The 12,231-nt window shown below is 38.3% G+C and overlaps 1 protein-coding gene across 1 annotated transcript in view; it reads left to right on the top strand.

Moving 5' to 3' along the window:
- Window positions 1-3,814: 3,814 nt before the first annotated feature.
- PPFIA2 (PTPRF interacting protein alpha 2) overlaps window positions 3,815-12,231 on the top strand; it is a gene marked incomplete at its 5' end in the record, with an annotated part of 253,304 nt that continues 244,887 nt past the window's right edge. The window contains one exon of the mRNA XM_081330297.1: window positions 3,815-4,063. Within this exon, the coding sequence (XP_081186423.1) occupies window positions 3,815-4,063 (249 nt within the window). The remainder of the gene's footprint in view (window positions 4,064-12,231) is intronic.

Raw genomic sequence — 12,231 nt, 5'->3', positions numbered from 1 at the left:
ATATGAGTTAGTTGCCAAGTGTCTGAATTTTGATCACATGATCATAAGGATGCTGAAATGGTCATGTGAAAACAGTCATATGTCACTTTTTTCAGTGCCGCTGTAACCTTAAACGGTCCCTAAATGAACTGTTGTAAGTTAAGACAATCTGTACCTGTACATGCTTTTGAATTTTCAAAAACTTTGTATTGCACCAAGTGTTTGTTCAACAGTGATAAACCAGTGAAGCGGGTACAGCAGCCGCCTGCATTTTCTGTGTCGCATGAGAAAAGCACATCTTCCTTCCCCTGTCCTGACCACTTTCTTCAGGGGGGTGATAGAGACTATCCTGTCATACAGCATCACAGTCTGGTTTGGAAGCATCACTGCTTCAGACAGGAAGGCGGTGCAGAGAGTGGTGAGGATGGCCGAAAAGATCATTGGCAGTTCCCTCCCTTCCATTCAGGACATAACACAGAAGCATTGCTTGAGCAGGGTCTGTAAGATCATCTGGGACACTACACATCCTCTTCACGACCTGTTTTCCTTGTTACATTCTGGGAAGAGGCTTCGTGGTATCTGTAGCAGAACATCCAGATTCAGCCATAGTTTCATTCCATACAGCATTAACCTTGTGAACTCTCAAGCTTCCTCCTTCCATTACATATTCAAGATGGACAGTATTTAATATTTATTGGTTATGTAATGTAGGGGTGTGGGTCTATACATATGTTGTATATAGTATGGTTAGGTGTGTGTCATGTATGTGTTTCACTTTGAGAGTGGGCAACTAAATTTTATTTTTGATGTGTGCTGTTGTGCCCACAGTAAAAAATGACAATAAAGTTTATCTTATGATATGGGAAGCAAAAAGAGAGAAAAAATGTCTGAGCTGCATCTATATTGCTTTATAAGCTTTATTTGGTGCAGCTTGTTGGTATGAAAAACTAAGAAAATGGTTGTAGTTGTCTATTTTTGAAAGTACCAGCTGTAAAGCTAAATCTGTTTCTGTCCTCAGGCAAATCAAGCATACCAAGGTTAAAGCTGGATAATATAGTATTACAGTAAAAATAAGTTTACTAAAGAAAGAAAAAATCAGCACATTCTTAGAATTTTGAAGTTTGCAGATTTTTTTTAAATCATGGGTGTCTATTTTTAAATAGTGAAATACATTTTAAAAGGTATATCAAAAGAAAATAGACATAATTAGACAGCGAGTAAAAGAGTAGGCATAGTATAGTGAATTAAATTAATGTGATAAAGAAAACAGTAATTAAGAGAAAAAAATTTCTACAACTATAGAGATCAATATGCAGTTAAGTCAGTTAAGTTTTTTGTTAAAACTAGACCTAACAACATATTGGTGACGACAGAATTCTTGAGCTTAAATGTACTCCAGAAGATGGAGAGGACAGGAAGGCCTGGAGGAACATTGTCCATGGGGTTATGATGGGTCGGACACGACTTCGCAACAACAACAAACAACATATTGTGTGATCTTTTAATTTTTAGAACACAGAGATTTTTCAAAAACTGATAATAAACTCATATCCTGTTCCTTAAAATTAAGTTTCTTTTTATTTTATAAAATTTTCACCTTTATTGTGCTCCAGGATTGGTAGACTAAAGCTCTTCATTATATGGCAAATTTCATGTTTCAAATATATTGTTCAGTATCACATTGAGAAACTTAACTATAATATTACTGATGTATATATTAATTTCAAACCAAACCAAAACTATAACTGGATGAGGCCAAATCATATGAATTAAGAAACTTCACATTTCTTAATATGCCAGAAAATCTAATCTCCATCCCTTTTTACATTTTGAGTGGCTATAATAAGAAATAATATTTAATGATGAGTTAATTTCATCTTTAAAACCCAAGAAGTATATTTCATGTTTCTTAATAGCTGGACACATTTATTCTCCAAAATTGGCCCATCCAATTCTTTGTACTAAAATTCAGATATATAACTTGCATTTACTTTCTTATTCTTTCTAATTGAATTATTGTTTTCTGTTCAATTGGTGCTTCTTTTAAGGAACTTACTGTATATCCCTTTTTAAAGCATTCATCCAAGGTAACTGGAAAGGATTTTAGAGTCCCACTTCCTTTGGGTCCAAGGGACCGTAAATATTTGTAAGAATCTGAAAGCCAAGCAACTTATAACATGAATCAAAACCTGTTTCAGAATTTGTATCAGGCTGTTCTTCCAATGAATTTTGATATCATTCTTCTCAAGCTTCACAGCAGAGCTTGGCAATAAATCTCAGTTCTCCAGACATTTAACCCCTAATTCAGATATAGGGAATCCTCAGCCACAACTTCGTTAGATTAGGCTCTGTATTCTAGGGAAGACTGTAGCCTTACAGATTTATGCTTTGTTCTCTGAAATGCAAAGAAGTGAGCAATTTTATACAATTCTATGTCTAGCATTCAAATAGTGGGCTTTACCCTGTTCCTAAGTTACCTGAAGGTTTAATGGCCTTTGGTGATTAGACATGTCTATGTTATGGTTCTCTGTAGCCTGGCAACTGTTCGGCTTTCATTCAGTTCTTAACAGACTCTCTGTGCATAAAACTGAAGTCCTATTAGAATGTTTCTATGTTTTGTTTGGAAGAGCCAGCTGCCAGCTTGTCTAGGCAGATTAGGAATAGATTCTGACAATTAATTCTGCTTTTAGTTTTTATCTCCCCCAATTCTTTGCAACTCATGAAAGATCATGATCCACAGTTTGAGAATCCACCCAGCAAGGGATGAACAATATTTCAAATCAAAAATTATGGTTTGAAGAACTCCAGTTGTTCTTGACGTGGCTGTTTACAGAGAGGGGCAGATATTTTGCTTGGTTTAGATATTTTAATTGGTTTAGCTTTTGTGAGTCCAATTCATATTTACATATGTTTTAACTATTTTAATAATGATAGCTAAGATTAAATATAGTGATTCTTTTATTTTCATTTAGTTAATCTGCATAGCTAATATAGAATATCTACAATATTAACCATTAATGTTTAAGAATCGAATTAGGCAATTAGCATCCTTTTGGTTATCATACCGTATTCTCATTCTGTTCCCTTTTCATTGTTTATTTTATGGTTCTATTACTTCTGTTTACACTCTTTTCATTTTGCTTCTTTTTTATTATTGGAAGCTGCCTAAAATAGTCCCACGAGATAGGTGGCAAATAAATTTAAAAAATAATTAAAATAAATAAATAAATTAGCTTTCTCGGGAAATCTCTCCTAGCTGAAGGGTTATCCTCTACCCTAGGCAAACAGCCATGAACGGAAGCTTGAGTTTCTTTAGCTGAAAATTGACGATGTATTCTTTTGTATAGGGGTCCAAAGCAGAGTTGTTCATGATAACACAAAATATATACAAAGTAATAAGGGGAGGAAGATCATTTAAACAAAAGCCAACCTTAAGTAAACAAGCAAACTCTGCCATTTTTTCAAAATACACTGTTATTCTGTGCTAGCTGAGATTTAAGCGTAGAACTGCTGAGAGAGAGAGAGAGAGAGAGAGAGAGAGAGAGAGAGAGAGAGAGAGAGAGAGAGAGAGAGAGAGAGATATGCATACAGATATCATGGCATTATAATACATTTTTAAATAGCTACTGGGCAGCTTTTGGCCTAATAGTCAAAACAATATGAGGCAACTGAACAATATGGGGCCAATCTCTCTCTCTTTCTCTCTCTCTCCCCCTCCCTCCCTCCCTTCCTCCATCTCTCTCTCCATCTCCCTCTCCTCCCCTTCATAAATAAAAACTTTTGGCTGCCTTTTACTGAAAGTTTTCTTCTTTCCTCCCTCTCTTCATTTTAAGAAATGATGTGCGAAGTGATGCCTACGATAAACGAGGACACCCCAATGAGTCAAAGGGGGTCCCAGAGCAGTGGATCGGACTCCGATTCTCATTTTGAACAGCTAATGGTGAATATGCTGGATGAAAGAGATCGTCTTCTCGACACTCTTCGGGAGACACAAGAAAGTTTATCTCTGGCACAGCAACGACTTCAAGATGTAATTTATGACAGAGATTCTCTGCAACGACAACTGAATTCTGCACTGCCCCAGGTTTGTATATTCATTCTCTGTAATCTTAATTTATAAACATTATTTCCTCTTCGTTTACTCTTACGTGGGTGCACAGACATACATACTCACACACATACAGATTCTTTAACAATTAGAAGTACAGTACCATAAATATCTAATCCTGTTTGCAAAAGAGAAGGCTGCCTTAATGATTCAAAGGGAGATGCCTCATTCATACTAAAGTTTGTTGTGAAGCAGCTATGTTTTGCACCATCCAATTGAATACTTTTATTCATTTTAGTAACAAGATGGCTCGATGGATAAGATTAAACTGAAACTTGGATTTTTCCTCACCTTCAGGTTTATTAGATTCACTTTAAAACCAAACTGCACCTCCCCCCTTGTTTTTTTGTTTGCTACATTTCAGCATAACCTGGATTTCATTGAATTGTACACACTACATTCCAAAAAGATCCTTCTGTCCCATTTTTAGTTTGGTTAAGTACTTAAGTTACTCTTTCAAATGGAGAGATAAATCCATCCAGTAAATATATATGCATTTACAAGGGAAAGGAAGGTAAAGCAAAATGTATAAAGTTCGATTGACCACAGAAAGGCAGGTTATCAGTACAATTATGTGGGAAATACCAGAAATAGTTAGAGCCATTCTTTCATGCTTTACAAGCTACAGTGTACATGAGCAGTCTGATCTATATTTTGCAATCAACAAGATGATGGCTCAAGTGCCATACCACATATAATCTGACTGGACTGATAGCTGAATCTGCATTTATTACTGAAAATGGAACAGCAGCAATACGACCACATGAGAAAGCTGCAGGCAAGGCATGTTACACAACTTTCTTCACCAACTTGCAGCCACCTTTCAGAAACAACCGCCTGAGATAAATGTTTCATTTTACTACTGCAGTAGGACTGGCCCTATGTGTGATGACCTTGTTTGCATTTTATCACAGTCACGCCTTGGCAATGCCAGTCTTTTTCTTGGTTCCACAATATTGTCCTGATATTATATCCCCAGACTATGTCAGAAACAGTTTTAATTCATCATCAGACGTACCAGTTTTATTCCAGTACTTTACTGGCTAAATCAACACAGCTTCAAGGAGTATAAAATCTGCCAGTTTCAAACATTTATACTTGAAGGAATATAAAGTTGGTCAGTTTCAATCACTCCCCCACTTCCCCCCTCTGTGTCAGAGGACATCAAGTTAGCAAGGCATACCGGTAGTTAAAATGGTGATATAATAATATGAGATATATCGATAAAATTCTTTTGGGCCCAAATAGTTATATTTGTAGAGGGATTTTTATGCTGCATTTGCACAGGAAAAATGATTTGAAAATGTGACAATGTATGTTACAGTATTGTAACATACATTGTTACACACATACACACATCCTTCCTCATTGATTTATTTATTCAGTTTCTATATTTGCCCAACTCTTTATAGCCTTTGTAATTCAATTTCAACTTATTTAAAAACAGAAGCAGATTACTTGGCACTTGCACATTAGAGTCTTTCTTGTGGTCTATTCAGCAGCCTTAAAAAAGTCTTAGCAAAATATTAAGACAAGTGTTTCTGTAAATATTAAGGTGATTGTGTGATGTTTGATAGCATTTTCCCCTAAGGGCTAAAAAAAATCCTATTAATTTAATACTGCAGTTTTAAAAGTAAAAACAGTTTTCCACTTAACAGATAGTTGGTTTGAAGGAAAAATAAATTAAGAAAACTGTGAAGAAAGCTAGAGGAAATTGCCTTGTCCTGTCAATGAGATATTATTAGATACCTAATGAAGGAGATTCTACTACAGGATGGAATGTTTGAGATAAAGGCTGGGAAACTGGCAGATTGATACAGCATAGCTGTAAGTTATTTTATCTTTAATGAGTTTACACAATTGAATTGAATTGAATTTATTGAATTTATATACCGCCCTTTCCCGAAGGACTCAGGGCGGTTTACAGGGTATAATTTAAAACATTAATACAAAAATTAAGACCAATTTAAAAAAGATTAAACTAAGTCCCTGCAACATGTAAAACCCCAGTTAATACCCAATTAAAACTCAGCCTGAGCCGGAAAGCTCGAAGAGCCAGGTCTTCAGGTCTCGGCGGAATGATCGAAGGTCGGGGGCAGTCCTAAGCTCCAAAGGCAGCTGGTTCCAGAGGGCAGGCGCCCCCACAGAGAAGGCCCTCCCCCTGGGTGTCATCCGCCGGCATTCTTTGACTGGCGGCACCCTGAGAAGACCCTCCCTGTGGGAGCGCACAGGACGAAGGGAGCTTGATGCCGGCAGCAGGTGTTCCCTCAAATATCCTGGACCCAAGCCATATAGGGCTTTATAGGTCATCACCAGCACCTTGAATCTCACCCGGAGGGCAACTGGAAGCCAATGCAGCTCGCGGAGCAGAGGTGTTACATGGGAGTAACGGGAAACTCCCATCACAACTCGCGCGGCTGCATTTTGTACCAGTTGAAGCCTCCGAGTGGTCCTCAAGGGCAGCCCCATGTAGAGAGCATTGCAGTAGTCTAAACGGGAGGTCACGAGCGCATGAGTGACTGTGCGTAGGGCATCTCGGTCCAGATAGGGTCGCAACTGGCGCACCAGGCGAACCTGGGCAAAAGCAAAAGCAAACAAGGTTTTCTATGTATTCTATGCATTTATTTAAAACAAGAAAAAACAGCAAAAAGGAAATAATATAGTTTACATGTTCATATAGCACTAAAAGATTCAGGTATGTAATTTCAGTAGGGACTCAGTAGCTGTCAGTAGGAAAGCTACCAACATCTGGATTATATTACGTGGGTAGCCCTACTTTAGCTCTATTCATTGATCACCTGTCATGTACTGTATATCTCACCATAATAGCCTCTACCTTTTAGGATCAAAAATCTGCATTAGAGTAGTGTTGTACTTACAATTGTAGATTTTATTTGAATTTGAAATTAAACCAGACTGATTTGTACCCTCCATCCTAATCACAAATTGGAATATGTTTTACATTTTTATATAATTCTTGTAATCATGAAGAGTGCATAGTCTGTGCTAAATGGTATAGAAACACATTTAAAAAGCTTTTGAAAATAGTCTGATGTTGCTAATGGTTCAAGAGCAAGAAGATTGCTTGTTTCTGATGTAAAAGATCGTGGAGGGCAAGTCTTAGCCCTTGTTACCTATATTTTTATCTCATAATGAGTGTTGCATTCTTGTCTTACTACTGTTGTTGTTTAAGTGCAATTGTTAACAAGAATGCTGAGACCTTTAGTAGTGGCATTGGTAGTTGCTATGAGATAAATTATAGAGCTGTTTCCAAGTGATTGATTTAAACCAGCACCATGAATGCTAGGTGGTGCTTTGAGAGAATACCTTAGGTTCAGTCTTTGTTTGTTTGTGCCTTTGAATCAGTATTGATTACTGGCAATTGCCTGGGCAAGTCCCTGTAGTTTTCTTGATAAGATTTCAGAAGTAGTTAGGCATTGCTTCCTTCATAGGGCTGAGAAAAAGTGACTGGCCCAAGGTTACCCAGTTGGCTTTGTGCCTATGGCAGATCTAGAACGCAGGATCTCCCAATTTCTAGCCTGATGTCTTAACCACTACAGCAAACTGGCTGCCTACTGGGTTCAGTCATAGAATCAATTAAGAGTAGGGCCAGAACTCTGATAACACTCTCAGGTCAGTCCCTAGAAACAATAAAGAGGTGCTATTACTGAAGACTACATAAGAGCAATGATGATGCAGACAGAGCTTCCTGTCTGGAGTACTTTAACATGCTGTATTTTGGGTTAGCCTGGAAAAGTATTATAAGGCTACAGCTAATACAAAATGTGCTGGTCAAGGCAGTAATGAAAGTTTGTTGTTATATTCAGGTGAAGCCACTGCTTTGGGTACTGCATTGTTTGCCAGTTGGTTTCTATGTGCAATTAAAGGCACTGATGGTTTTCTTTGAAGCCTTACGTGGCTCCATATTTGGTTTTCCTGTTCTCAAGGCTAATTCTGTCCAGGTCCAATCTCTGTGACAGGACCTAGAAGTGGATATTTTCAACTGCTGCTCTTATGCTGTGGGGCTCTTTCACCCTCTTTTGCTCTTGGGTTTTAGAAGATCAGATAATACCTTGCTTTTCCATCTAGTCCAAGGGAAAAGCATGTTAAGAAAGATGGGTTGCATTGATAGAAACCTGACATGATCTTTTTTGTCCTATTCAATGTTGTTGGGATTTTTAATTGCTCTTTAGGGTGGGTGAGTGGGTTTTTCTGAGGATTTTAATGAGGTTTTTTATTGTTAGCCACTCAGGGTTTTCAGGAATGGATGATATTGACATATTGCAAATAAATATATGAATCAACACCAAGGTGGAAGCAATTATAGGATTTAGCACCAAATAGAGGCCTTGACCAAAGAAGAGGGAAATAAATATGACTAAACCTGAAGTAGAGACATACTCCCTCCAAGTGTTGCTGAATTGTAACAACTAGCATCCCCAGCCAACTGGATCACAGATAATAGGTATTGTATTACAGCAGACTAGAAAGACATAGGTCCTCACTTCTAGAATAAAAGAAATAAAAACTAAGCATCCTCCTAAACATGTCCATGTAAATAGTTTTTCCTGGCTGTAATACTGAAATGGTTTAGAAGCTGTTGGTAAGTGTCTGATAACAAATAACTAGAGAAACCAAAAATGTTTCTTACAACCATTGACAGAATTCAAAGAATGTGATGTGGCAAGCACATGAGAATTAGTAAGAAAGTATGAGGCAAATTAGATGAAAAACAACACCGTTACTATGAAGGAGTGATGTGACATAGCAATAATAAGTAGGTTAGCAAAACAAGTTGAGATCAAGTAGCAGCTGTATCTAGCTTTTCCCAGAAAGATGTTTGTTCTTGAAATGTTTGTTCATCCACACATTTGTTAACCAGCAGCTGAAGCAAACCGTAGAATCAGACTTATAAGTCTACTAAAAATTATTCAGATGGATACATTTATACACTAGACTTCATATTATAGTGGATTAGGCAAACACTTGAATAAACTGTAATTGAAGTGGAAATGCAGATCCTGATCCATAAAGGTTTATTTCTAGTTTATTATAAAAATTTATATAATATGTAAAATAGTAGCTATATACTGTACCTTTTGTGTGAATTTTCACTCTGACCTTGCTATTTTCTCATCTCATGTATCTACCCAGTAGACCAGTAAGAAATGAAAAGAACACAGTTTAAGCAATTTTGCTGTCAAATGGGCTAGAAAGGAAAACAAGTGTTTTCAAGTTCATTTGTTTTTGCTTTTTGTTTTTAAGGGTTTTTAAAAAAAAATATAGGAGAGGACTGCCATTTCACTGTTTAATTGTTATCCTTTTTAAAAAGAAGACCAGGATTTCATTATTCTACTAGCCCTGGAGAGCAGTGACTACTAACCAGAGAGATGAGCATTTGTGTCCAAATGTATAGCAGCCAATTAGAATTAAGATGTTTTCTTGTAATAAAATGAAGGAAAGCAGTTAATTGGGTAACACTGCTTGTGCTTGTATAATAATAACCTTTGTATTCCTGCCTGTGAGAAATTACACTGAGGCAAGCTGGTTGTGTGGATCAGCTGTAAAATTTCTAAATGCACACAGCACAGTGTGTCATATGATTGAGATGTTAACTACATGTATTCTTTGTGTTTTTGTGCTCTGAGTTTCTAGAACAGTGGTGTCAAACTCAATTTCATTGAGGGCCGCATCAGCATTGCAGTTGCCCTCAGGGGGCCGGGTGGGTATGGCCAGGGTGGGCGTGGCCTACTGAGTGGGCGTGGCAAGAGTGCATATGGCCTACTGGGTGGGCATGGCCAGCTCTACATTGTTTGCATCAAGGGTGCCTATGAGGGCCTGGGCAGGAGTGGGACAGATCTGAGGGTCTCTGGCAGAAGGAGGGTCTCTGGGCCAGGGCCAAGGCAGTGGAGGCCATTGCGGGGGCCATTCCCTCACTGTTTCCAGGATGGCTTTGCGGGCCACATGAAACCACTTTGCGGGCCGGATCCGGCCCCCGGGCCTTGTGTTTGACATGTCTGTTCTAGAAGATTTTGCTTGGCATTGTCACATTCACTATATTAAACCAGTTCTGCTCCAGTGCAACTTGTTACTCATGTTCTAACTTATAGCATAATGTGTCACATCACAAATCCATGAAGTAGCTCCAAGATGGGGAAAGGCACACATAGGGCAACAGCAGTTGCAGTTTCTTGTAATAACTAGTTCGGCTATTTCAGACTTAGCTGAAAGTCTGTACTTTGATATTAACCTGGAAGAAATATGGTTTTCTTTTTGGAAGAAAAAAAGTTTTGGCAGACTTTGGAGATGGCACACAAAAGAAATTGGGAGGGAAATATAATGGCATTGTTCCTTGATCAGGACATGCAATTTGATCAATGTTATGTACTCCCAGCCACTTTCCTTCATGACCAGAGGCAAGCTCACCTGACCAATAACCAGCCAAGACACAGTGAAGGCCTTTTGTTTCATTTATTGTAATCAGTGGGGAGAGAAGCTATCAAAGCTTGGTTCTCTCCAAAGTTCCAATCCAAAATATTCTTTTCTTTATACAACCCTGTCCCAGCTGCCACATCCTTCCTCTTAGAGGTCCTCTAGTCCAACCCCCTACAGAAGCACAAAACCCTATCCATTTCAGACCCTAACAATTTCTAACCTCCTCCCCACACAGCTTGTGGAGACAATCATCCCACTGATTAATTATTCTCATAGTCAGGAAATTTTAGCCAATTCCTGTTCTTTTAAAAAAGACAAATATGCAGACAGAAACTGCCTTCCCCTGTTTTTTTTTCCTTTCTTTTTTCTGCATCTCTTACTTTTCCAAGGCAGAAATTCTTGGGTTAAAAAGTAACAAACTAAAAATGTTTAAATGTTTAGAAGACATAACGATAATATTGGAAATGGAAAAAAACATTTTATCAACCAAGATTTCAGAGCATAATGGAGGATAAGGAAGGAAAGCCAATGGAATTGAAGATAGAGCTGTTACCAGAACTGTGTGAAAATGGAGGCTGTTTAATGAATATCAATGGGCTAGCTCTTCCAAAAATACTTTAACAAAATCAGACATGTCAAACTCACAATGTCACATGACATAATGAAATGTATTGGGACTGTTTTGCCATTGCCGGCAATGGGGTGGGCGCAGCTTCCACGTGACACGTCCAGTCCATGGGCTGGCAGTTTGACACCCCTGAAATAAATTATTTCTTTTGCTTCAAATAATATACACAAAAATAGAGGAAGAATTATTTGATGATCCAAATGCAATGACTTGGAAAGTTAGTTGGCAAAGGAAGAAAGCTAGAGTAAGACTGAAGAAAACAGAAGCTTTGACCTATTAGAGGGGATATTACCAGGGCTTTTTTTCTCATAGAACGCTCAGAATGGTGTTCCGGCACCTTTTTTTTTTACAAAAAAAGCTCCCTCTATTGGCTTTCGAAAACCTATTGTAGGGGTAGGCAATCTTGGCTCTTTTATGACTCATGGACTTCAACTCCCAGAAATCCTGAGCCAGCCACGCTCAGTGCTGGTGCCGGAGGCCATCAGCTGTTTGGTGCTGGAGACCGCTGCCATAAGGAACACAGCTCTGGGTTGGGGTTCGGAGCAGCTCCGTGTGGGGGCTCAGCACGGGCCACGGCGTGGCAACTGTGGGGAGGGGAATCCCCGCAACGGATGTGGGGAGGGGAATCCCCACAGCCTGTGGCTCTGAGCCACGGGCGGGGGTGCAAAGGACGGGTGGCGACTCTGTAGCAAGACACTGGCATTGCTCCCAGTGACAGCACCTCTGAGTTCCGGCACCTTTTTTCTTTAGAAAAAAAGCACTGGATATTACATTATTTTTTTAAAAAACAAGTTTTATTAGTTTTCCAATTTAACATGAAAATATTTAGAAAGCATCATGGTGACTGGGTAATCAAAAGTTCAATAATAGAGGTTTTAGTACCTATCTCAGGTTACATTATCAGTACACCCTTCTCTATTTCTCTTAACATTTAATATAACATGCTTAAACTAGAAAATTTCTAATAATAACATGCTCAGTTAAAACAATTATCAGTCTATTTTTAGTTATACATATCCATATCCTGTTTTTAAATTTTCCTAATTTTTAATTTTGATTATGGTATTCAAGTTTAGCCTCT

The sequence above is a fragment of the Vipera berus genome (assembly GCF_964194415.1).
Source record: "Vipera berus genome assembly, chromosome: 6".
Classification (NCBI taxonomy): Eukaryota; Metazoa; Chordata; class Lepidosauria; order Squamata; family Viperidae; genus Vipera; species Vipera berus.
The sequence above is the reverse complement of the archived record's forward strand: the minus strand, read 5'-3'. Positions and strand labels throughout refer to the sequence as shown.